The 27,697-nt window shown below is 38.5% G+C and overlaps 2 protein-coding genes across 10 annotated transcripts in view; both read left to right on the top strand.

The window, feature by feature from the left end:
- Window positions 1-1,103: 1,103 nt before the first annotated feature.
- LOC137032381 (zinc finger protein 721-like) lies at window positions 1,104-20,989 on the top strand. Its single transcript, XM_067404138.1, has 4 exons — window positions 1,104-1,226; window positions 8,519-9,879; window positions 13,061-13,793; window positions 18,078-20,989. The coding sequence occupies exons 1-4, from the start codon at window positions 1,133-1,135 to the stop codon at window positions 19,523-19,525; spliced, it is 3,636 nt and encodes a 1,211-aa protein (XP_067260239.1). The 5' UTR covers window positions 1,104-1,132; the 3' UTR covers window positions 19,526-20,989.
- A 1,208-nt stretch (window positions 20,990-22,197) lies between these two features.
- LOC137033079 (zinc finger protein 721-like) overlaps window positions 22,198-27,697 on the top strand; it is a 35,706-nt gene continuing 30,206 nt past the window's right edge. For all 9 annotated transcript variants that reach the window (XR_010896805.1, XR_010896807.1, XR_010896806.1 and 6 more), the window contains exon 1: window positions 22,198-22,506. Coding sequence is in view for 4 of the 9 variants with exons in the window: in XM_067405167.1 (XP_067261268.1) it covers window positions 22,410-22,506 (97 nt within the window). In the remaining 5 variants the exon portion in view is untranslated. The remainder of the gene's footprint in view (window positions 22,507-27,697) is intronic.

The following is a 27,697-nucleotide window of genomic DNA, read 5'->3' on the forward strand; positions in this document are numbered from 1 at the left end:
CAGACAAGAGGTGAGGTGAGCTTAATCAGCTTGTCATAAACTGAAGACCCAGGTAAAGAATGAATTAATCATTTCTGAATCTTATAGCATTGTAGTGGGATCAACGTTTGCATAAGTAGTAGATGTGTTGGGGAAGTAACACGTAACATTTTAATTACATTTTGCTAAAATGAACGAAATGAACGAAATGACTCGAAAAAAGATTCGTTCATTTTGTTGAACGAGACTCAAAAGTCCGAGTCAGTAAAATGATCCGAACTTCCCATCACTAGTAGACACTGCTAAGTGTATTACTGCCCTCCTCAGGTCAAAGTTTGAACTAATTTTTATATACTTGCACAAGCATATTTTAGATGACAATTTAGTTCAAAAAGCAGCCTTTCACCTGCTCCCAGTGTGGAAACAGTTTTAGAGTGAAACGAAACCTTAATATTCACATGAGAATTCACAGTGAGTCAGTTGATTAGACACTAAAACAGAACATTCCCTTTACCGTTTTATTTATTTATTTATTTATTTATTTTATAATATATGCAGCTTTACTCACCACCTGCAATCTGCAAATCCAGCGCCGATCTGGGACTTGTTTACAAAGCATTCATCACCGAATTCCCGGGAAGAAACAAACAATTTTCATCCACAAACACATTGGGACGCAGGGATACTGTTAAAAGGAATGAGCTGAAGGATGAACTGGTGAAAAAGGGGTGAGCAGATTACAATAAGTTTTTATTTATTTATTTTTTTTTTTTAAATCTAAATTTAGGACCAGGTAGAAACATAACACCATTAATGTTACAATATTTGGAAAGTATAGGTTTGAATAAAGTTATAATATGTAGGGTATTTTTTTCTTTATTTAATTTTCACTTTAGAGTGTGGAAACGGTAGGAAAGGGAAAGCCTCAGCCTCTATGCGGGTATAAGAATTAAGAGTGATTGTATGCTGGTTGGTGTAATAAGACTTGTGTGTCTGCAATCCGACGTAAAACAAGAAGGAGAAGAAGAAACCCAGAAGATGGCAGTAGTGCAACGTCTCTGGATGCAAGCTGCCGTTAAGCCCCAAAGAAGAAGAAGAAGAACTGACAGTGACAGATGGAGCGATCTGCTCAATAAATAAACTGGAGATAAAGATGGAGCAGCATGAAGAGAACCAGACAACACCGGATGTGATGATTAAAACATGCCAGTCTTCACCGAGGCAAGAATGGACGAATGAAAGACCGTGTGAGTTTGTTATTTCTGACTGATTCAGTTCTGATGATTCTGTAAATTGTTTACCGTGATTAAAAGTCACGTAGTACAAAAGACACGTAAGTCAGATGATTTATTCAAAAAGCCTAAACGTATCGTTACTCGGTCTGGATTTTCAAATGCAGTAGCGGCCTTTGTTCAGATGCCCGCAATAGTTAGGTTTTTTTTTTTTTTTTTACATTAGTTGATTAAAATTTAAACCAAAGAATCCAAAAGCCGTAGAAATAATATACAAAATGTTTATATGATTTGATAATTGAGATGATTCATTCATTCAATGTGCTGTAGTAAAGTCACTGTAGAATGAAAATAGGGGAAATCAATCAGGTAATGGTCTATATTTCAAAGCAGAATTAATTCATGCACATTGCACATAATGTTGTGTTCCCAGGTCCTAAAAGGAACACTCACCAAAAAATGAAAGGGAACTCAATTCATTCATTGCGCACTGTGTGGGAAGGCCAAAGTATACTTGGGGACTGAGCGGAAAGTGGAAAATGTTCCCCCGGTTTCACAGACAAGGCTTAAGATAGTCGCAGACTAAAATGCATGTTTGAGCTTTTTTAACTTGCACTGACATATCTTAAAATATGTGTTTTTTCTAGTGTACATTTATAAAAGCTACTTAAATATCCTAATTGAACTAAGGCCTAATCCTGGCTTAGGCTAAGTCAAGTGTGCGCAAACATCCGAAGCACTAAAGCCTGGTTTATATTCGCCACGTCTGCACAAGCACAAAGGTGCGCACGGCAAAAATGACCTTGCCGTGATGAGTGCGTGAGACTCCATTTTTTTGTAACTTTCTGCATGGCTCCGCTTCTGAAAATGCATGACTTTGATGCGATTCTGACCAAACTGGTACCGCTATCTTACCAGGACATATAATTGATTACATTTACAAAATGAGCCTACAATAGCAAATATGCCATTTTAATGAAAATAAAGTTTCATGAATAATAAAAAATGTTTAATGAAATTATAAAATAATTAAGAGATTGTTGTTTAATTTAGCCTTTGAAATGAGATGCAGCTACTGTCACGTGTACTTCTCACCACTGCTTCCTTTAAGAGGACAATTACTCAGAGTTGTCATTTCAAAGAATAGTACAATGGCAAACCCGTCAAGTATAAACTGTATGAATTGTTGGCAGATACACCGGTGCATCTCTAGAGATAATTGATCTTTGGCTAATATGGTTCTTCAAATGTGGACTTGATTAAAATATTTGGATTAAGTTGTCTAATATTACTGTGTGTTCTTGTGCTCAAGGGTAGTTCACCCAATAATGAAAATTCTGTCATCATTTAATGATGTTTTATTAACCAAGTTCAGGAGTAACGCATTCAAATGATCTATCCAATCAGCATGAGAGGAGGCCCGACTCATATATGTTCCTTTCTGAGTCCCTTCTCCACCCACAACGCCTTTGGTTCTTATCCCAACCAGTGATACGGGGGGAGTACTAAGGGTTTGGGCCAAAATTCGAGCTTAGAGCCCTCCCCTCAGACAGCACACCAAACGTATACCATTTTACTCTATCTGATTATTTGTAAGTGTGAACTTAACCTCATGTCACCCTCACTTTTGTTCATCTTCAGAACACAAATGAAGATGTTTTTGCTGAAATCTGATCACTTTGATGCTTCAAAAAGTTCATAAAGAGATTGTAAAACTAATCCATATGAATTGAGCAGTTTAGTCCAAATTTTCTGAAGAGATACAATTGCTTTATATGATAAGACTTTTATTCACATATAAACATTGATCAGTGAACATAAACAGCTCAACCGTACTTCCAAACCGAACCTCGTTGGTTCTTGCAGAAGCTCAAACATGCTGCGTAACACACGAGAATGAACCTCACTGGTTGAACCTCACTTGGAGCTAAACTCTGCATGACTGTGACCCTCCAGGACTGAGTTTGGACACCCCTGGACTAAATCAGTGAACTAATGAGTAACCACAGAAACCGATGAACACAAAGTAAACTGATCTAGAAACAGTGAAAACCAACTCAAAAGTTCAAGGATTCACCCAAAAATTAAAATTGTCATTTATTACTCTTTTTTATTTATTTATTTATTTTTTTTTTTTTTACTCACCCTCATATCATTCCAAACCAGTAAGACCTTTGTTCATCTTCGGAACACAAATTAAGATGTTTTTGATAATAATCCGATGGTTTAGTGAGGCCTGCATTACCAGCAAGATAATTTCCTTTTTCAATGCCCAGAAACTTAAGACATATGTCATACTACTTAAGACATATTTATAAAATATGTCTTCATGAACTGTCTTCATGAAAGACAGTTCATGTGACTACAGTGGTTCGGGGCATGTATCAAACTGCCAAAGTCAAGTGAACTTTTGAAATTTTGAAACACTTATGACATAACAAAGCCTCGGTTACTGAAATCAAATGATTTTGGCGCTCCAAACCACTGATTCAATACAAAAGATTCATAAAGCTTCAAAGCTTCATGAAGCGGTGTTTTGAAATCACTAGATATTGTTGAATAAAGTCGTTATTTTGTTTTTTTTTTGGTGCACAAAAAGTATGCACTTCATTTTATAATATTAATGTGACTACAGTGGTTCAACCTTAACTGTTTTAAATATGTTTTTAGTACCTTTCTAGGCATTGAAAAAGGAAATGATCTTGCTGCCAATGCAGGCCTCACTGAGCTATCGGATTTGATCAAAATATCTTAATTTGTGTTCAGAAGATGAATGAAGGTCTTACGGGTATGGAACGACATGAGGGTAAGTAATGACTGTATTATTCAGTCAAGAGCAGTGAGTGATTTCTCTTTTTCTTTTTTATTAATATTAATGACAGACAGCAAGCAGGTTTATTAGGCTACCATCCCTTTAAGAGCTAATGCGCAGATCCAATATACTGTACACATGTTTTCTTTCCCAACTGTTTGCACTCACTTTAGACCTAACAGACTGTGTTTACGTGAATACCTGCTAAGATGGGCATTTTGTAAGAATTTTGTGTATTTGACTGATAAGTGCAATAAGCTAGTTGTTGTGTGTATAGCAACCACATACACTTTCGAAGTGGAGGCAGACAAGTGCCTCTCAAGGCTTGCTGTAGGAAGGAAAGCACTGACCCGAGGCCACATCTCTGTGGGTCCTTATCTCAGGAGGAACACCACGCAGTGAAAATGCGCCACTTCAGGGCATAGAGCTGCCTCATAGATGGGCTTTAGCCTGAGAGATGGTATCTATAATCATTGGTGATAGCCCCCTGAATTCTTCCTCATCCTGTCCAGGGACCAGACACAGAGGTTTCAGAGGTCCAGGGCCCTCTTTTATCAATGGTGCACACGGACAGATTTGTGCGTAGTGAGTGCGTAAGAACAGTTTCACGCAAAGTGTGGGATTCATCAACTTGTACTTAAACGTAGAAATGTGTGTAAATATAAGCACACCTCTGAGCATGCTTACGCAGATAATCTAGTGGTAGAATAGTGACACTACACACAAAAATCATTTTCACAGTAAAATCAGTCACAGTAAAATCAGTCACAGTATGCATTAAGCAATCCACATGTCCTGTGTTTCCATTATTTATAAAACACTCAATTTATCAATTGTCTAGTTTTACACACAGTGTGTAATTGGTGTAACTGTAAAATAAAAAATCAAACAAACAAAAAAAAAATGGTTAAGTAAATAATACAGAAAAACAAAAACAAAACAAATGCAAGTTATTTAGTAGTACTCAATTTAAGCTTGTAGAAATTACAGTGTAAACATCAGCATTATAAAATTAAGTTAAACTACTCAACTTTTCTGATACTAGTGTTCCCATCATGCCCTTGGCCTTGAATAATTAATGAGGTCAATTTTTTTTGCTGTTTTCTAGCTGTTTTTACACTGTTTTATCATTGCTTTTGTGGTTAGGTTTAGTAGCTTAACATTTTGTGACATTTGGAGCTCATTTTCTACTCAAAATGCTACAATCACGCTCAAAAATGTTCCATCGAATGTTACCGTCATTGTGTGTTGTGTACCAAGTATTGAGGTCTCTGTGTTCAACTATAGCATTACTTTTAATGTGTAGATATGATGTCTACACAATATCTTTCATATTATCTGCTTAGATGTTTCTAAAAAGTAAAAGCATACACATCAACAGCATGGTTTCATTTAGTGTTATGTTGTTTTGTGTAAAATGTATTGCAAGAGTTTTAAATTAAATAGAAATTACTCAACTTTTTACTGATAAAGTTAAAGTTACTTATAATTTTACTTATCTTAGCTAAGTAGAGTAACTTAAACCCATATTTGAAATTTACTTAAATAGTTTGTGTGCAAAAACTTAAGTAAAAATTAAGTAAACTTTATCTTTATTTTATCTTGTATTATTGGAAGACTTTGCAAACAATGCGCTCCAGAGAGCACATTTTCCAAGATCATGCTGATCTGCTTGGCAAGAGCTCTCTTTGCTATTATTGTGGTGAGGAAAAAACACAATCACGTGACTTTTAAAGGGAAGTTTTGTCACCATACATGGTTTATTGGAGGCGTTTCCGAATGCTAATGACCTTGAACGTGAACGAGCATGGCACTTACGCACATGTGGGATTTATCAACAATGATTGCTTACTCATGTGCGTAAGGACTGCGTGCGCACGTTTGATAAATGCGGATTTTCTTGTACTTAGGCACATTCTTAATTTCATTCATTGGACAAAATATAGAACTTTTTCTACGCACTGTTGATAAATGAGGGCCCTGGTGCGGGTGCAAGATTGTGCCTTGCCCCTGAGAAAGAAGGTCCTTTCTCAGGGAGATTTGCCAGGGAGGGGCTGACGCCATGAGCATGAACTCTGTGAACCAAGTCTGGTTGGGCCAGCAAGGGGCAACCATTAGAAATTGTTCCTCGTCCTCCCTGACCTTGCACAATGTCTGTGTGATGAGGCTTACTGGGGGAAACGCATACTTGCGTAAGCCCTAGGGCCAGCTATGCACTAGTACATCCGTGCCGAGGGAAGCCTCAGTCAGGGAGTAACACAGAGCACAATGGGAGGACTTTTGGGAGGCAAACAGGTCCACCTGTGCTTCACTGAATCGATTCTGTATCAGCTGGACCGTCTGGGGATGGAGACTCCATTCTCCATGACTGTCAATCGGCTGTGCGATTGAGGGTACCCGGGACATGAACAGCGCACCGACTTTAGTCGTTGCTGACTCCAGAGGAGGAGATGGTGGACAAGTTGTGACATGAGACGAGAGCAGATCCCGCCCTGGCAATTTAAATACACCATCGTTGCTGTGTTGTCCATCCAGACCAACATGTGCTTGCCCTGAATCAACAGCCGAAGCCTCCTCTGGGCCAATAGCACAGCATTGACTGAGCACAGTCTAGAGAGAGCTGCACAGTCATGGTGACCGAGTCCAACTCCACAACAAGAAACGAGATGTTCTGCGAGGGAGATAGCTTGCTGTTCTCCCAGTTGACCCAAATTCCCAGTCGGGCTAGGTGCTGAAGGACCTGGTCCCTGTTCGCAGACCAACTTCTGCGACTAAGCTAAAATAAGCCAGTCGTCGAGGTAGTTGAGAAAGCCCTGCTCTTTCAAAGTAGCAAGGGCAGTTTCCGAAATCTTTGTGAAAATGCGGAGAGACTGGTTCAGCCCGAAAGGGAGGACATTGTGCAGTGGCAGAGGTGTGGTGCAGAGCACGAGTGCAGCAGGCCTGGCACAGCAGAATGTGGGAAGGCGACAAACTCACCCAGGAACTTGACCGGAGGAACTAAGCATGCTGGGGGAATGGGAAGTTTGTGGGGATTTACCCTTCAAAAACACTGCCATTTCACTTCCCAGTTTGGCCTCAGTGCTTGCCGCCGAGGCCTTGTACCCAGAGTTAGAAGGACTAGGACGGGAAGTGGCTGAGGAGGCTCTCTGTCTTTAAAGACATAAGAAAACCGTGACCGCAATGTTCAGATTGTCATGCTCTCGCAGTGAGAGCACCAGCCTCCCACGAACACTGCTTCAGCATAGGCACGGCCATGGATAGATGGATGCTTGATGAACAGTCAGTCAGTGACCAGTTCATAGTGTTCAGTTTGGCTGGTTATTACCTGCTTGATGATTAGCCTGCTAGTTATGTAATCAGTTAGCTTGCCAACTGTATACACAATGAATTTGTTATTGTGAATTTGACCTCAGTATGATGTCAAATATGAGGGGGTGCTGTGTTCATTTGCAAGCATGCAGCTATTATTCGTGGCTTCTGATGCCTGTGTGAAGAATTACTCTTAAATTCTTGGGGTTTTGATGCCAGAATATGCACTTTATTATCAGAGATATAAAGCCAAGTTGATCTGCAGAGCAACTGTAGTGTCTATATTCACATATTACATTTGATCTACTCCAGTACATTCCATACATAAATGGCTATATTCATATCGATTAGACTTGATGCTTTTATATTCTGATTAATAGAAATATTCCATACTCACAATACTGTGTTTCAGTGTCTCAAAACAGCTTGGTTCATTTACTGTGAATCACTGCTCTGAGATGCTGAAAACACAGGATCATGAGGTGTTCCCCATGTAAAAGAACATGGGATATGCTCTGAAATTGGCACAGCATATAACCAGCAATCAGTCAAAATAAAAGCTTGATGGTTTAACCTTTGAAAATGAATATGTAATTATTAGTATTGTAATTTTGCAGCTGGACAATAGAATAATTTGCATTAAAATGCTCAATTTTTATTTTACAGTAAAATACTATTATTAAAATATATTTCTCATGTTTATTGTATTTAGTATATGTTTAATAATAAATTACTTTAAAATTATAATTTTTTTTATAGTCATACTGAGTTGGTCAAAAACAGTGGAAATGTTTAAAGTCTGTTCACCATAAGCTTATTAGAGTTTCACCCAAATCATTCAAATCCCAATTTTTTTCATATCGCAATGTATTACAGCAAAAACAAAAGTTTTTCTTTTCCAATATCTTGGAGCCCTAGGCAGATGAGATGAATGTTAGTGCCAGGTGTAAATTGAGCCTAACAGTGTCTAATAGAGGAAAAGGCTATAGCAAAGTGCATCTAAAAGTCTTACCAGATTTAATTTCAATAACTTGAGAATGAAAGATCTAACCTTTAGTATGTCAAAGATAAAGCAATGACGTCTTTTGCAAATGAATTTGCTGCAGATCTAAAACTTTGGATATCTAACCTTTTATTGTCCTTGAATTGATTTTTGACTTTTGATTTTTTTTAATGCTTATTTTAGGTCTGAAAGAAGATTATATCGCTTGCCATCAGTGTGGGATATGTTTCACCAAGCAAGCGTGCCTTGAAAAGCACATGAGAATTCACATGGGAGAAAAGCCGTTCACCTGCCCTCAATGTGGAAAGAGATTCACATTTAAACAAAGCATTCAGAGACACATGAGAATTCACACTGGAGAGAAGCCTTTCACCTGCTCTCAGTGTGGAAAGAGTTTCACAGAGAAACAAAACCTTAAATATCATATGAGAATTCATACTGGAGAGAAGCCTTTCACCTGCTTTCAGTGTGGAAAGAGTTACACAATGAAGCAAAGCCTTGAGATTCACATGAGAATTCACACTGGAGAGAAACCTTTCCCCTGCTTTCAGTGTGGAAGGAGTTTTAACATGAAACAAAACCTTGATATTCACATGAGAAATCACACTGGCGAGAAGCCTTTCATCTGTTCTGATTGTGGAAAGAGTTTCACAGTGAAACACAACCTTGAGAGTCACATTAAAATTCACACTGGCGAGAAGCCTTTCACCTGCTCTCAGTGTGGAAAGAGTTTCACAGAGAAACACAACCTTAAATATCACATGAGAATTCACACTGGAGAGAAACCTTTCACCTGCCCTCAGTGTGGAAAGAGTTACACATTGAAGCAAAGCCTTGAGATTCACATGAGAATTCACACTGGAGTGAAGCCTTTCTCTTGCTCTCAGTGTGGAAAGAGTTTCACAGTGAAAAGAATCCTCGAGAGTCACATGAGAATTCACACTGGAGAGAAGTTGTTCATCTGCCCTCAATGTGGAAAGAGTTTTGCAGTGAAACAAAGCCTTGAGAGACACATGATAATTCACACTGGAGAAAAGGCTTTCACCTGCTCTCTGTGTGGAAAGAGTTTCACAGAACAAAGAATCCTTAAAGTTCACATGAGAATTCACACTGGAGAAAAGCCTTTCAACTGCCATCAGTGTGAAAAGAATTTCACAGTGAAACAACATTTTGAAAATCACATGAGGATTCACACTGGAGAGAAGCCTTTTATTTGTCCTCAGTGTGGAAAGAGTTTCACAGTGAAACAAAACCTTGGGAGTCATATGAGGATTCACACTGGAGAAAAGCCTTTTATTTGTCCTCAATGTGGAAAGAGTTTCACAGTGAAACGAAACCTTGAGAGACACATGAGAATTCACACGGGAGAGAAGCCTTTCACCTGCTTTCAATGTGGAAAGAGTTTCACAGTGAATCAAAGCCTTGAGAGACACATGAGAATTCACACGGGAGAGAAGCCTTTCACCTGCTCTCAATGTGGAAAGAGTTTCATGATGAAACAAAGCCTTGAGAGACACCTGAGAATTCACACTGGAAAGAACACTGACTAAGGTCTAATACTGGGGTGCTCAAACATCTTTGGGGCCACACAGCAAAATCCCCAGAGTTAAATCAACTCTGCTCAGAGTACATATGGTCCCTCTCTAGAGTTAAAGGTCCCGCAGAGTTAAAGTTAATGAGATAATTAAGCAATTAATAAGGCTCTGACTTAAGTCACTTGTAGTTCTTGTTTTTTCTTATTTCTTAAGTGATTCTGTTTGTTAACAGCAGGTGTTCATCACTGATGCACACTCATTACTTAATTAATTGCTTAATTATCTCATTAAATTGAACTCTGTTTCAGTGTTATTTTAACACTATTTAGAGACTTACAGACTAGAAAATTATCCAAGGACCCCCTCATAATTATAACAGTGATTAAACTGACATTGGGCTCCTGTCTCATTCACTACTAATCCCAATGTTTCCGTATTCTCATTACTACAACATACAGTGGGTACGGAAAGTATTCAGACCCCCTTAAAATTTTCACTCTTTGTTATATTGCAGCCATTTGCTAAAATCATTCAAGTTCATTTTTTCCCTCATTAATGTACACACAGGACCCCATATTGACTGAAAAACACAGAATTGTTGACATTTTTGCAGATTTATTAAAAAAAGAAAAACTGAAATATCACATGGTCCTAAGTATTCAGACCCTTTGCTCAGTATTTAGTAGAAGCACCCTAATACAGTCATGGAGTCTTTTTGGGAAAGATGTAACAAGTTTTTTACACCTGGATTTGGGGATCCTCTGCCATTCCTCCTTGCAGATCCTCTCCAGTTCTGTCAGGTTGGATGGTAAACGTTGGTGGACAGCCATTTTTAGGTCTCTCCAGAGATGCTCAATTGGGTTTAAGTCAGGGCTCTGGCTGGGCCATTTAAGAACAGTCACGGAGTTGTTGTGAAGCCACTCCTTTATTATTTTAGCTGTGTGCTTAGGGTCATTGTCTTGTTGGAAGTAAACCTCCGGCCCAGTCTGAGGTCCTGAGCACTCTGGAGAAGGTTTTCGTCCAGGATATCCCTGTCCTTGGCCACATTCATCAGGGCTGCAGTGATGGTTGACTTTCTACAACTTTCTCCCATCTCCCAACTGCATCTCTGGAGCTCAGCCACAGTGATCTTTGGGTTCTTCTTTACCTCTCTCCCCAAGGCCCTTCTCCCCCGATAGCTCAGTTTGGCCAGACGGCCAGCTCTAGGAAGGGTTCTGGTCGTCCCAAACGTCTTCCATTTAAGGATTATGGAGGCCACTGTGCTCTTAGGAACCTTAAGTGCAGCAGAAATTTTTTTGTAACCTTGATCAGATCTGTGCCTTGCCACAATTCTGTCTCTGAGCTCTTCAGGCAGTTCCTTTGACCTCATGATTCTCATTTGCTCTGACATGCACTGTGAGCTGTAAGGTCTTATATAGACAGGTGTGTGGCTTTCCTAATCAAGTCCAATCAGTATAATCAAACACAGCTGGACTCAAATGAAGGTTTAGAACCATCTCAAGGATGATCAGAAGAAATGGACAGCACCTGAGTTAAATATATGAGTGTCACAGCAAAGGGTCTGAATACTTAGGACCATGTGATATTTCAGTTTTTCTTTTTTTAATAAATCTGCAAAAATGTCAACAATTCTGTGTTTTTCTGTCAATATGGGGTGCTGTGTGTACATTAATGAGGGAAAAAAATGAACTTAAATGATTTTAGCAAATGGCTGCAATATAACAAAGAGTGAAAAATTTAAGGGGGTCTGAATACTTTCCGTACCCACTGTATGTACACTTGAAACAGAACTGTAAAATAAAATGCTACCACTTTTTCTATGTTTGTTTGTTTTTTTGTTTTATGATAAATAGGCTGTGATGTCCAGTTAGCACTAGAAGTGATATGTTTGTGTGTGTGTGTGTGAGCATTTTGATTTTTACCTTATAGTAGCAAAAGGAACATAAAATACTTTCAGCATAGGCACGGCCATGGATGGATGGATGCTTGATGAAAAGTCAGTCAGTGACCAGTTCATAGTGTTCAGTTTGGCTGGTTATTACCTGCTTGATGATTACTTAACTAGCAGGCTAATCGGTTAGCTTGCCAACTGAGAGCATTTATGGTCATGCAAATAATAGTAAGACATGATTCAATACTATTCAAAGGGTCTATGTTTACATTCAAAATCTCTTCTCTCCTTAAACCTATTTCCGGAGTGTGTCAAAAAATAAACCATATGATTTGAGCGGCTTAGTCCAAATTTTCTGAAGAAACTCAATCGCTTTTTATAATGAACAGATTTAATTTAGGCTTTTACTCACATATAAACATTGATAAGCGAACATAAACAAATGCTTAACCGAACATGAATAACGCACAAGAAAAAACCTCTTCCGGAAGCTCAAACATGCTTTATAACCAATGCGGTTCATTCTCATGTGTTACGCAGCAGGTTTGAGCTTCTGGAAGAGGTTTGTTCGTGTTATTCAAGTTCGGTTGATTGATTGAGTCTCTAAAGTGACAATTCATGTGGATTAGTTAGATCTCTTTATGAACTTTTTCAAGCATCAAAGATCAAGTTGCAAAGGCAGTCTATGGGAGGACAGAGAGCTGTCAGATTTCATCTTCATTTGAACGACATAGGGGTGAGTGATTAATGACAGAATTTTCATTTTGGGGTGAACTAACCCTTAAGTTTCTAGGTTTTGCTTATTTTATGTTAAATGCATTATATAAGTCACTTTAAGTCGCAGCACTATTCAGATGATACAAAAAGGTGACATATACAGGGGTGCACATAAGTGGTACACAGGTACGCATGCGCAGTAAAAAAATAAACAACGCGTACCAGAAAACATGGAGGGAAGTGCTTTTGAGTACCAACATTTTTGAGGACCGGTTCACAGGGAAACGTTTACTTGTTCTCCATCTCTGGTATGGTAAGATAGCAATCATGATGATAAGTGTGTATGTAACGTAGTTCATAGATATGGGAAGAAGGAGGCGGGAACCGACGAACGTTAACGTTAAACTTTAATATATATAAATAACCAAATACAAAATGAAGGTAAATGCCAGCAGACCCTCACGGACGTCTGCTGGCCACACAAACATAATAGAACATAAAGTAAAGTCATGGCTTGGTCCTCTCTCATCCTTCACTGTCGTTGCTCCCCTTGCTTATGCTTCCGGTGCTCCTCCGTGAGAGATTCGAGACCGGTGCAACGCGCAGCTGATGCTCGTTATCACTCACGCCACCAGCCTCGCACTGTTCCCTCACGGCTCTCGCCCGCCCTGCTCGTCACATACCCCCATTGCCCCTCACAGGCCGGGGGGTACCCACGAGATGGCCCTCTACTCCCCCTGGGGGCCAGTCTCAGCGGCCGCAGCACCTGGGGGTAAGGATAGACGAGACGAGAGAAAAAGAGACGGAAGCACAGGGAGCGACAGACGAGAGAGGGAAGAGAGAGAAAAAAATTCTTGGTCCGGTTCCTGGACATACTGCCACTCGGTCCTCAGCCAGCCGAGAGGCTCTTCCTCGTGGTGCCATGCGATGGTACTGGATGCTCGGTGGACGGCTCGATCCTCCTCCGCCCCCTGGGGGCCGGCGATGGCTCCTCCGGCTGAGGGCAGCCGGCAGCGATTTGCACGTTCCCTGCTCCTCCCCTTCATGGCGGACGGCAGCTGGCTCTGGCCCATGGTGAACGCTGGCAAATCCTCCGCTCCCTCTCAGATGGCAGCCATCCCACCTCGACCCAGGAGCACAGCAGCGAGCTCTCCATCCCACCTGTTGATAAATCTCTCCAGCACCACCACCTCAGACAGCCACTCAAGGTCTTCGCACTCCTGTGCTGCCCGACCTCCTCAGCACTGCGATCCTCCTCAGCAGCGAGGGCTCTCCGACAGCAAGTCCCACCTTCCTCCCGGGTTTCGGCACCAATGTAACGTAGTTTGTATGTACGGGAAGAAGGAGGCGGGAACCTGGAATAAAGTCTAGGCTTGGTCCTCTCTCGTCTTTCAATGTCGTTGCTCCCCTTTTATTCCTCTGGAGCTTCTCCGTGAGAGATTTGAGACCAGTGCAATGTGCAGCTGACACTCGTTAATGCTAGCACCACCTGCCTCGTGCCGTTCCCTCATGCAGGGGCGTAGTTTGTGGGGGGGATGGGGGGGAGGTAACCCCCCCAATATTCAAATGCTTCAGTTACAACCCCCCCAATATTTCAACATAAAAATCACCATAGATCAGATGAAAAATATGTAGAATTAATTTATTTTGAAGCAATAATTTCGTTTCTATTGAAATATGAGTTCGTCATAATAAATTAGAGAAAAAAATACCTCCCCCTCCATTGAACCGATTGGTAACGTCCAACCAATGCGTGTCGCACTTTCACCAAAACAACGCGAATGGCGCTCTACTGTTTGAATGAGAGAGTACGGGTAGCTCAAAAAATGAAGAGAACCGCTTCCCAGCCGACTATATTAAACTGCTGGTCAAAGAGAGACGTTAAAAAGAATAAAGCATGTACTGAGAAGGAGGTATGAGAATATTGTAATAGCTAGGTACACTCCACATATATTTTAGCTAGCTAGTCCATTGCAATTCAGCCATAGCTAACAGTGTAACTGCAACCAGTTACCAAAACAGCCGTCTGTTTTGTTAGTTCATGTTTTAATAGTGTCTGTGTTTATCAATGACAAAAGTATTCACATCGGTGTTTGTTTTCTTCCTAAATTAATCTGACTTTTGAACGAATTGGCTGAATGAACGATTTAAGTGACTGACTCAAAAAAAAAAAACGAATCGCTGCCACCTACTGGCTGTGTTAATATTAAACATAATTTCTTTCTTTTTAGAATTACAGTTATGTTAGAATTTGATGAATGATTATACATAAATTTCATAAAGTTATGATAGATAGATAGATAGATAGATGATAGATAGATAGATAGATAGATAGAAAATAAATTATCCAATAAACATTACACACAAAACAGATTATTATAAAAAAAAAAAAAAAAAAAAAAACAGACAGCATACCAACGTTCAACCCCCCCAATGTTGAAACCAAATCTACGCCCTTGCCCTCACGGCTCTCGCCCACCCTGCTAGTCACAGCGTTCTTTAATTATTAGGTATGCAACGGATCGCAGTTAATCCATGATCCGTATGGTTAAGGTCCAACGGTTCGGCACGCATGTGATTCGCGGATTAACTGCTAAATTGAACCATAATAGAGTGAAATTTGGATGTTCTGCCATGCCAGTTAACACATTCAAAGGATTTTAAAAGTGGAAAAAGAGTCGAAAATTGTGACTCGCGTGCTGTTATCTGTGCGCATAGCCTCACACCCCCGAAATGCGCACACTCAGAGAGAGAGGGAGACAGACAGTGCTCGAAGACTGAATTAATTTTTCTCTTTCACGTTTACATGCGCTTTAACAGACACATACACACAGAATAATGTCAAATTTCCTGTCTCGGCAAGTATTCTCTCGGTTATGTCATAAGTGAACGGTTGAGAAAGAAACCGGATGTGTGTGTCATTCATTCAGTCTGTGCTTTCCTTCTTAAAGTGACAGCAGCCTAATATTCTTGCTGTTGTCTGTGTCATTAATGTTAGTAAAAATCATTATCATCATCTACCATGTTCTAGAGAAAAGAAGATAGTGAGAAGAGCAGTGAGGAGGAAAGTGACGAGGACAGCTTTTAACAAGTCAAATTATGTTTGAAATTTTATTTTCTGTCATTATTGCCTATTCCATAGATATCAGTGTGTATTTTTACAGTATTTTTTACTTAAAGAGCAGCCGTCTGGTTTATTTTGAGCGTTATTCAGAGTAGCTGCACAAGCTTTTATGATGACACAGCTGCATCACGATTGGTCGGATTCTCAGATGATAACAATGATGTATTTTGTGTTTATTTGAACACCCTTAGTTTCACTTATGCTTACACAATCTTTTTATAACAGTAAAAACTCATGTAATATTAATGTTCTATGGTGTCATGTTTATCGAAATAAAAATGATTAAAATATGTTAATTAGTATTAGCTTATGTTGAACTATTTTTGTACAAACAGGCAATGTATTAAGCAGTACATAAAGTACTGAATGAAAAGTGTTTCTGTTTTCTACATGACTTTTCTTGTATGGACAAAATCAGTTGAAACATTCATCAAAATATCTTCTTATGTTCCACAATGCAGAAATGAAGTCATCCATTTTGTTAAATGTATAGATCACCTACAATAGGTGCATATGTGATAATAAGAATATTTCAGCCATGAAAATACAGATTTTGTTCTCATGGTAATGATTATTCAGCTGTTTTTCCTAGCATTAGTAACAAACTGTTCTGGTCAGTGTGTCACTCACCACTTTATATTTCTTATGCATTTATCCATTTTTTTTTTTACTTCAAATTTTACATCGGCATTTCCATTGGTTCATCAGATCAACGTCCTCGAATGGTGAGCCAGTACATATGACGTAACGAAGCCTCGTTGCTGAAATCACGTGACTTGGCCAGATTGATTCGCGATCCGAATCACTGATTCGAAACAAAAGAAACGGTTACGTTTCGGATCTTCAAGAGGCAGTGTTTTTAAAGCGCCGATCACTACATTAAAGCTGCAGTAATTTCAAAGCAAACCAGCTTCGGATGTAGAGTCTCGATTAGAGAATATAGTGAAAACAGACTGATAGAGAGCTATCTGCGAAATAAACTTAATCAGCAAAGATGGAGCAGCATGAAAACAACCAGACCACACAGGCACCAGATGTCAAGACGGAAACCTGCCAGTCGACTAGTCTTAAACAGAACGATATAACACCGTGTAAGTTGGTTATTTATCAGTTACAAAGACTCAAATATGATAACAATGAATTTGTTAATTCTGTTAATTGTTGTTCGTGACTAATAAAGCCAAGTGTGTCAAATGATTTATGCCTATAAAGCCTAGAAAGGTGGTTACTTAACATGTTCAGCTGACCACAATAGTTGGGGATTTGTCAGAGTAACTTGGATATTATAATATTTTTCTTTATTGACAGCATTTTTTCACAGGTTGCCAAATTTTCCATCGTAATAGACATAGTGTTGAATTTGATCTCTTTCTTGCTTACTATAAACACAATGAACTTGTGATTGTGAAGTTAAAGTACTTCACTTCACATAATCATTTTTAAAAGTACTGAATTTTCTGAATGCTTAAAATGGATATGATAGTTTTTTTCTCTCTCTGTGCAGTAAATGTGTCCCAATGATGCTTAAACCATCTGATGATATTGTCAGTCAGCTGGTCTTTATCACAAAATATTTGCCTTAAGGGTGATACTACAACCCTCCATTTGTCCACTATAAACCACCTAGCAACAAGTTGAATACTGCAAAAAAATATTACAGTAATTTTGATAGTGAAGTCTTCATTTTCACTGCAATCAAAAACTGAGAACAGTACCGCCACATTATATATGTAGATAATAAAGTTTTTCTTAGGAAATGCTATTGCAATTTTAATCTAAAAGATAATAACTGTGTATAAGTCTTACCAGATTTAATAGCAAGCACATTAGAATAAGAGATATAACCTTTTGAATGTCAAAAAAAACTTTTGTTTAGATTTTTTTTATAGAAATAAAAACCATTTAGTTCAGTTGCACAATGGATTCTTCAATTATAAACTGAAAGTGTTTGCTTTTGTCCATACAGCACACACTGCACAGTGCAGCAGGAATCAGATTTCACTTATCACATGATCAGTAAGGAGAGATGACAGACAGGACAATGGTGGAGGATTTGGTGTGCAACAGATCCTGTGCATCATTGACAAATATCTTATCTTGTAAAATGTGCAGTCAGTACTGCCACCCCCTATACACAGAATACATGTGATTGCGAATGCAAAAGTGAAAAGTCAGCATGCATTCAAAAGTGATTTCAATACCCCGAATATAGATACCCTGATGCCAATGACTTATAGGCCAATACACAGAGCACCCATAATAGCAAATTCAAAAGATAAAGTGAAAAGTGAGCATATATTCAAAATCCGCCCTTCCCCTGAGTGGTACTGGTAATACTGCTGTTGTTTTACTAAGTTTATATACCGGTGAAAACTTATTCAGTGACATCCCTATGTCACGTGTTACTTTGGCTATCTCACATTTATTTTCCTTGAGTTTTGACATTGATTTTTTTTTTTTTATGTTTATTTTTAGATCGGAATGAACTGAACGAAGATTATATCACTTGTCATCAATGTGGGGTGCATTTCACCAATCAAGCAAGCTTTAAGCAGCACATGAGGAGTCACACTGGAGTGAAGCCTTTTATTTGCCCTCAGTGTGGAAAGAGTTTCACAGTGAAACAAAGCCTTGAGGTTCACATCAGAATTCACACTGGAGAAAAGCCTTTCACCTGCTCTCAGTGTGGAAGGAGTTTTGCACAACAAGGACAGCTTAAATATCACATGACAAGCCACACTGGAGAGAAGCCTTTCACATGCCCTCAATGTGAAAAGAGTTTCAAAGCCAAACAAAGCCTTAAAATGCACATGAGAATTCACACTGGAGAGAAGCCTTTCACCTGTCTTCAGTGTGGGATGAGCTTCTCACAACTAAAACACCTTAAGCGTCACATAAGAACACACACCGGAGAGAAGCCTTTCACCTGCTCTCTATGCGGAAAAAGTTACAGAGTGAAACGAAACCTTGAGATTCACTTAAGAATTCACACTGGAGAGATGCCTTTTATCTGCTCTGAGTGCGGAAAGCGTTTCACAATAAAACAAAAGCTTGATAGTCACATGAGAATTCACACCGGAGAGAAGCCTTTCTCCTGCTCTCAGTGTGGAAAGAGATTCACAGTGAAACAAAGCCTTGACAGTCACATGACCATTCACACTGGAGAGAAGCCATTCACCTGCTCTCGATGTGGAAAGAGTTATGCTGTAAAACGAAACCTTGAGTATCACATGAGAATTCACACTGGAGAGAAGCCTTTCATCTGCCCTCAATGTGGGAACAGTTTCGCAATGAAGAAAAACCTTGTGCGACACATGAACATTCACACTGGAGCGAAGCCTTTCACCTGTTCCAAGTGTGGAAAGAGTTTCACCGTGAAACATGGCCTTTATAATCACATGAGGATTCACACTGGAGAGAAGCCTTTCGTCTGCTCTGAGTGTGGAAAGAGTTTCACCGTGAAGCATGGCCTTGATGATCACAAGAGAATTCACACTGGAGAGAAGCCTTTCGTCTGCCCTCAATGTGGGAACAGTTTTACAATTAAAAACAACCTTGTGAGACACATGAAAATTCACACTCGAGTGAAGCCTTTTAGCTGCTCTGAGTGTGGAAAGAGTTTCACTGTGAAACATGGCCTTGATAATCACATGAGAATTCACACTGGAGAGAAGCCTTTCACCTGCTCTGAGTGTGGAAAGAGTTACACATTGAGTCAAAGTCTTGAGAGACACATGAGAATTCACAGTGGAGAGAAGCCTTTCGACAGAGTGTGGGAATCTCTTCCTCCACCTGCTTGCAGCATCCCTCAAAATGAAGAGATTACAGTCATAGTGTACCAGAAATCCAACCAGCTTTTGCAGGAGATTGATGTCGTCAATATTTTATATGAAGTTCCAAACGTAGGTTCGGGAAGAGCCTAAACATTCAGTTCTGTCAATCATCATTATTATGTGCGTCATCCCACTGACAGTTTTTTTCAAGCAACCCTTCTCCTCCTTCCCGTCTCCTCCTCTAATTCTCTCTTTCCTTCTACGCACAGTTACGGGTTTTAACTCGGAGCTCGAGCCGAGCTTCGGGTTTGGGCCTCCTCCGCGGACAACAAGCCAGTTCGTTTTATTATTAAACGTTGAGGCTAAATGGGCAGGCAAACTCATGAAATGATTAGGAGGCCATAAGTGATAAGAGACCAAATGGGACGACATGTTTACACAATAGTGTTTCTATAAGTTACTATTCATTATAATGGGAGATGATGAACCTCAGCAAGAACACATTGTAAATCTCACATTTGATACAATGGGAGTAGACCTAAATAAAATGCATTAACCAACAATTAGTTAACCATAGTGATAATCTCAGTAAATCATTTGAAGCGCCATCCACTGCCAGTCGCTCTGGATTTTTTCCCTCTTATTTGTATAATTATTTATCTACATATTTTATACATTCCTTTTACCTTATATATAGATTTCATTTAAACAATGTTGTTTACCATTATGTTGTACAAAGAATAGCATATACATTTCATTAATGTGTGCAAACTGAAACTGATGGAAAGAAACATATATCATCTATGCTTGAGATAAGTCGTTTCTTCAAGACCACAGACACTGTTAAGCAGAAAAATGTTTTATAAGAACATGTACAGTGTATGTTTCTTTTTAGATACAAACAGCTTTGACTACACAAATATCTAAGGTTATTCAGTAAACTGCTAATTCCTTAACACTTGATTTCATACCTCGTGCTCTTCACCTGCATCTGCCTCGTTTCTACACAAGAGTTAACTTGATGTTTGAATAATTTTGAATTTCAACATTTTGAATTTCTTGCATGATGGAGAGTAACTGGCAAGAGACAATGACAACTTCTAAAATGTCTGGCACCAGACTTGAGGAAGAAGAGAAAATCCTGCAGGTCTTCTCACTGAGCTGCTGCAAAACATAAAGACAGTGTGAGTTGTTCATTCAAAGAATTAAATTATTCAAACTGTACCTTGTTGTTTCATCCTGTTGTGATATATATGTCCAAGTGAAACTTAAACTAAAAATAAAAAGTTGGACAGGACTTGATTTTGTCTATCAGGAACCGATTGGATTGCTGGTGTGGTGCATCATAAGATTGGCAGCAGGGAGGGGAAGTTTCCTTTCTTAGGGAACTCAATGCTGCATCAGTTGCTGCCATTATAGGAATACCTTCAGTGTGTGCCAGTGTCTGAAGCATGTGGCTACAGCAGTCGCATGAAATCACTGGCATGCTGGCATGTCTATGAAAGGCACTTTCACTTTCGCGATCAAAGGGGCAGGGGGCTCAAGCACCCCCCAGTGCACGCCACTGAGTTAATTTATAGCATCAAATGAACACGAGAAGGAAAGTTGTTTCAAATGTGGAAAGACGTAAACACACATAATTTTTCAAGTTCAAGTCCAGCGAGGTTAATCTTCGAACTCCTGACTGCTTTGTCGGACAAAATGGCGGATTCTGCGTTAGGATTGGTTAGATCGCTTGTCAATCAAACTCCCAGCGAAGGGTCATAAAGTACCCTAGAAAAAACATTACTGGTGTGAATCTTGAGATAAAACAATGACACTGACATATTTTAAGATACAGTATGTTTGACATAAAACAAGTCAAATTATGTTTGAAATTTTATTTTCTGTCATTATTGCCTATTATATAGACATCAGAGTGTATTTTTACAGTATTTTTACTTCAAGGGCAGTATTTTGAACAGATTCTCCAGAGTGGCTGCACAAGCTCTGTTGATGAAACAGCTGCATCACGATTGGTCGGATTCTCAGATGATAACAATGTGTTTTGTGTTTATTTGAACACCTTCAGTTTCACTAATGCTTACAAAATCTTTTTATAACTGTAAAAACTCATAGTGTAATAGTAATGTTCTATGGTGTCATGTTTATCAAAATAAAACATTAAAAATATATACAGCCACCATTTTATGGTATTTGATACCATTAGCTTATGTTAAACTGTTTTTGTACAAACAGGCAATGTATTAAGCAGTACTGAATGAAAAGCGTTTCTGACGTGACTTTTTTTGTATGGACAAAATCATTTGAAAGATTCATCAAATTTCTTCCTTTGTGTTCCACAATGCAGAAATAAAGTCATACAGTTACTTATAATAGGTGCATATGTGATAATAAGAAATAATAGCCATGAACAATATAGATTTTGTTCTCATTGTATATATAGCTTGGTATACAGCTCACTTTATAGCTAAAAGGCTCTGTCTCTGAAAATAACTCATCTATGTATAATGTATTTGTCTTTTTTTTTTTTTTTTACTTTAAATTTTACATCGGCATTTCCATGGGTTCATCAGATCAACGCCCTCTAAAGGTGAACCAGTAAGTATATATGACGTAACGAAGCCTCGTTGCTGAAATCACGTGACCTGGCCAGTTTGATTCGCGATCCGAATCAATAAGCTTGTTCAAGGTGCATCGGCGCTGCGCAGACTGATCGGCGTATGACATCAAAGTACCGCGAGAGCATTCGACCCCTTATGCTTTTGAATCGCTCTCGCGCTACTTTGATGTCATACGCTGATCGGTTTGCGCAGCGCCGATGCATCTTGAACAAGCCTACTATTTCCAAACAAAAGAAACTGTTACGTTTCGGATCTTCATGAGGCAGTGTTTTTAAAGCGCCGATCACTACATTAAAGCTGCAGTAATTTCAAAGCAAACCAGCTTCGGATGTAGAGTCTCGATTAGAGAATATAGTGAATCAAAACAGACTGATAGAGAGCTATCTGCGAAATAAACTTGATCAGGAAAGATGGAGCAGCATGAAAACAACCAGACCACACAGGCACCAGATGTCAAGACGGAAACCTGCCAGTCGACTAGTCTTAAACAGAACGATATAACACCGTGTAAGTTGGTTATTTATCAGTTACAAAGACTCAAATATGATAACAATGAATTTGTTAATTCCGTTAATTGTTTGTGACTAATAAAGCCAATAGATGTTCAGCTGACCACAATAGTTTGGGATTTGTCAGAGTAATTATATATTTTTCAAATTAGCTGACTTAAACCAGAGAACCCTAGTGCAGCACAAAAAAACGCTTGGATAATTGATAATTTATCCCTTTTAATAATAATAATAAAAACTAAAACAACGACTTAACTTTGCAAGCAAACACATTCTTCTTGACAGTCTTTTTTTTTTCCAAGCTGCATAATTTTTTATTGTAATAGACATAGTGCTGAATTTTATCTATAGCTTGCTTAATATAAACACAATGAATTTGTAATTATGTTAAGTTAAAGTATTTGACATAATTTTTAAAAGTAGGCTACTGAATTTTGGTTAAAATGGATATGGTAGTATTTTTTCTCTCTGTGTGCAGTGAATGATCCCCAATGGTGCTTAAACCATCTGATGATAATGTTAGCCAGCTGGTCTTTATCACAAAATAAATGCCTTAAAGGGTTTGTTCATCCAAAAAATACAATTTCTGTCATTAATGTTGGCATGGAATTAAAATTGACCTTATTTACTTTGTTAGTGCATATTACTAGTCTTGTGGTAAACAATTAATCCATGCAAGTTAAAACACAGAAAAAAATTGTTTGCCGCAGTAACCTTTAATCAAAATCTGAAAAGTTACTTCCGGTCTGGAATGGCGTTCCTTCTCCGATGATGTCAGTTTGACGGCTTGGGTTGAAAATGCTTAAACCACTCCCCTCGAACCGTTAGCCTGCTATGAGCGAGAGATGGAGAGGAGGAGCGCTAAAGTAAAACTCTGCCCTCTATTCAATATTCTGTTTCACTTGGAAATATGTCACAACACTGGAGGAAAGTCGTTATCAACTTCCGGTTCACGGGGACTTGAATTATTCACCCTTCATCCTAAACCCATAAGACCTTTGTTCATCTTCAGAAAACAAATTAAGATATTTTTGATGAAATCCAAGAGGTTTTTTTAATCATTCATAGAAAGTGAATTACTATTGTTAAAGGTCCAGAAAAGTAGTAAGTACATTGTTAAAATAGTCAACGTGACTACAGTGGTTCGAGAACACATTTGTGCACAAAAACAAAACAAAAATAACTGCTTTATTAAACTCCCCTGTCATTCTCTCATGCAGTTGAGGCACAGTGCAGCGCTTCCGTGGCCGGCTCCTGCGTCAGTGTCACACTGCTCATGTGAACTGCGTTGGCCAATACATAGCCAGCGTTTGGGCGCAAACATGGAATGACGTAATAACGTTGCTTGGGGGATAAAAAAAAACATAAAAAATATCTTAATTTGTGTTCTGAAGATGAAAGAAGGTCTTACAGGTGTGGAACAACATGAGGGTAAGTACTTAATGACATACATTTCATTTTTGGGTGAACTAACCTTTTAAGGGTGATACTACATCCCTCCACACAATTACTGTATATTATCCTGTTTATTACACATCTATAGGTACTCACCAAATAAATAAAAGGACATTTTAGTTTATTTTATAATCTTTCCCCTATATATTGACTTTAACAACAAATTAGTCAACTATCAATCAGCCTAGCAACAAGACGAATACTTTAAAAATATTACAGTAATATTGATACTGAAGTCTTCATTTTCACTGCAATCAGAAACTGAGAACAGTACCGCCACACTATATATGTAGATAATAAAGTTTTTCTTAGTGCACCAACTAAAAGGAAATCATATTTAAATCATACAAATTGTTGAATTTTACCTATTTTCAGTGATTGAAAACCGAATGTGGTTGACTTTGCGCACAGCTGATATTTATTGCATTTAAAGAGGAATGTGTGAAGAGGAAATAATGTTTCAACTAGAAATGCATCTTGTTTCCCTCTATCAAAAGAATTGCATAAAACATAACTATGAGTACCAAAAACAAACATTTTTCCAAAGTTTGGATGTCTTTAACTCAAGAAGTGGTAAAGATATCTTGGTGTCATTTTAGATTCTTGTTCTTATGAAACTTTTCTTTTGGAATCTTCATTTTTAAGGCCCTATATGGTCATATATATATCATAGATACACTGATACAGGGATGTCAATGCGGTAATGTGTAGTTATGATACTGCGTATTTTAACTCTTGGTAGGCTCAGAAGCTGTTAAAATAAACAAAATCCCTTCTTCCAAATATCCCTAACTGATTCAAATATAGATTCTTAAAAATAAACTTTTTGGAGCTTTTCAACTTCAAGGATTAGTTCACTTTCAAATGAAATTTTTCTGATAATTTACTTACCTCCATGTCATCCAAGATGTTCATGTCTTTCTTTCATTGGTCAAAAAGAAATGAAGGTTTTTGATGAAAACATTCCAGGATTATTCTCCTTGTAGTGGCCTTCAATGGCCTCCAGATGGTTGAAGCTTTAAAGGGCTTTAAACGATCCCAGATGAGGCATAAGGGTCTTATCTAGCGAAACGATCTGTCATTTCGAAAAAGGTACACCTGTATATGTTTATTAACACTAATGATCGCCTTGCACATGCTCCCGTATTCTTCTGGTATCATTTAAAGCCCTTTGAAGCTGCACTGAAACTGTAATTTTGAGCTTCAGCCATCTGGAGGCCATTGAAGTCCACTATAAGGAGAATAATCCTGGAATGTTTTCATCAAAAACCTTAATTTCTTTTCGACTGAAGAAAGAAAGATATGAACATCTCGGATGACATGGGGGTGAATAAATTATCAGGAAAATTTTATTTGAAAGTGGACTAATCCTGTTACTCAGAGTAATGTTTTATGCATATACAATGCAATGCTTTTAGAGTTACAGGCATGCAAATTTGGTTAAGGAATATTAATGGCACTCAGGTATGTTCTATGCAGTTGAGTTGATAGAAAATCACAGTACGATCTCCATATCTCTGGGACAGAAACATCGAGGGACTTTAAAATGCAGTTACCAAAAGGAAAGTTTAAGAACCCGAATCTAAAAGGATATTAAGATATCTTTAATAATACTTGAGTTTAGGGATGCTCACATTGACCGTTTAACCGTTAACCGAAAGTAAGAATTTTAACCGATTAATACTAACAGTTAAATGTTTTTTTGTTTGTTTGTTTTTTTTTGTTTTTTTGCTGTTTGCTGCATGGTTAAAGAAAAATATGCTATATATACCTCTATATTTTATATATAGGCCTATATATATATATATATATATATATATATATATATATATATATATATATATATAAAACTCGCGGGGCGTTTCACACGTGCCAGACATATTTCGCTAAGCAACCAGCAAAATGAAGCGAGCGAAAAAGAATACTGACCATTTCGATAGAAAGGGTCAGGCGCGCCGTTTGCGCGGGGGACAGGGTGATCAGGACCCCCGCAGTTTTGAAAAGACAGAATTCGACCCCCGCACTTTTGATAAGGGCTGCTTCAATCAGTCACAATATATCATCTTTTAGCTTAGGATATTTCTTTTTTTCAAATGAAACCATTTTCACGTTTCTGTGAGCTTTCGTTCATAAATAATCAACTGTTTTGTCGCAGATGTGAAGAAGAGGAAACGCGCGCTCTCGAACAGAGAAACACGCAATCTCCAAGCAATCGATGTGTGCTAACGTTTTAGGACAGGTCGATGGTATATAAATCGTGTCCGAACGTTAGCGTTTGTCAATCAAGCAAAACCGTCCATTCACAAACCGAAAAATTTGACACTTTAAGCCGGTAAGAGGCTGATCTCTCAGATTGACGCGCGAGCTGGCTTGACTGAAGGATTTGTAGTTAATGGACTGTTTTGAGTTAAAAGCATTGATGGCATCTATAAAAGAGATATCTAAAAGCGAAACGAAAATTATTGCCTCGACCGGCGACAGTGGGGAGGACGCACGAGAGGAGACCTGCGCGTTTAATTGGTATGTGTATAGCTACTGTAATACTGCATTTACAAAGCTTATCAGCGGCATACACTTTGATCACGAAAGTGAAAGTGCCTTTTGCGGTCGCATCGCGGTGCCCCCGCGTTCCCATTTCTCTCGATGGGAACCGTGAGCTCCAGTCCATTACAATTTAGGGCCATGGTATACTTCATTTCCCGCATTCCGCTCAGTCTCGTGCGCGAGCCTTTCAAAGAAACTCCTTTGCCCATGAGCGCGGAAAGACGCGTTCGGTATGCACACGTGCACCGTCCGTGGTCATAACAATAACAATCCTTGAGGTAGGCCTGCTATTTTTATTTGACGGAAAAAAAATGTCTAAAATACCTGTTGTTCAAAGCTTCAATGGATTCACCGTGTTTTTGTTTTGTATTTTTAATTTGTTAAACAATTAAGTGAAAAATATTTAGTGTAGGCCTATTTATTTTATGCCTTTTATTGAAATTATTTTTTTCTGTTGTCAGAAACGCTGCAGGTGCGTGACAATTTGATAATGTGAATCCAGGTTCTGTTGTTTATCTGTTCTATGCTGCTGTTTGCATGTTAAAATAAACCCGTGGAAGACACAGACACTCGTCAATTGTATTTTTTATTTAATGTCATATATATGTCATATTATCATCATATAGGCTATACAATATTATAATCTTATCAGTTAACGACGGTTAATAATCGGATAACGAGCGTCGGTTGTCGGTCGAGAAATTTAACCGAAATGAGCATCCCTACTTGAGTTAAAGACATGAAAACTTGCAGCATAAACACAAGTGCTTTTAGCCATTTTTGTATTGTCATTGTTGGCATATAATGAAACAAAGATTGCTAAAGTCAACAAATTTACTAATAGACCTACCAATCTCTGTGTAAAAATAAAATAATGATTCTGCCATCTTTCTAAAGTCATTTTACACCCCTATAATTTGGCTCCAAATTTCAGGTGAAAATTTTAATTTTTACCCCCCTCTACAAAAAAATAAATATACATGTGTGAGATTAAATATTGGCTTTCATTACTATTTATGTTTGTCTTTCTACTAGGGCTGCACGATATATCGCATGAGATTGTCACGCGCATTTCGTCAGTAAAGCCGGTTCCCTGATTACCGTTAAATCTCCATCACCTGCTTTCAAATGGAGCGCCATTTAATAGACAGAGCCGTAGATCACTGAAAATCCACGCAATATCGCGTTCA

The sequence above is a fragment of the Chanodichthys erythropterus genome, chromosome 12, assembly GCF_024489055.1.
Source record: "Chanodichthys erythropterus isolate Z2021 chromosome 12, ASM2448905v1, whole genome shotgun sequence".
Classification (NCBI taxonomy): Eukaryota; Metazoa; Chordata; class Actinopteri; order Cypriniformes; family Xenocyprididae; genus Chanodichthys; species Chanodichthys erythropterus.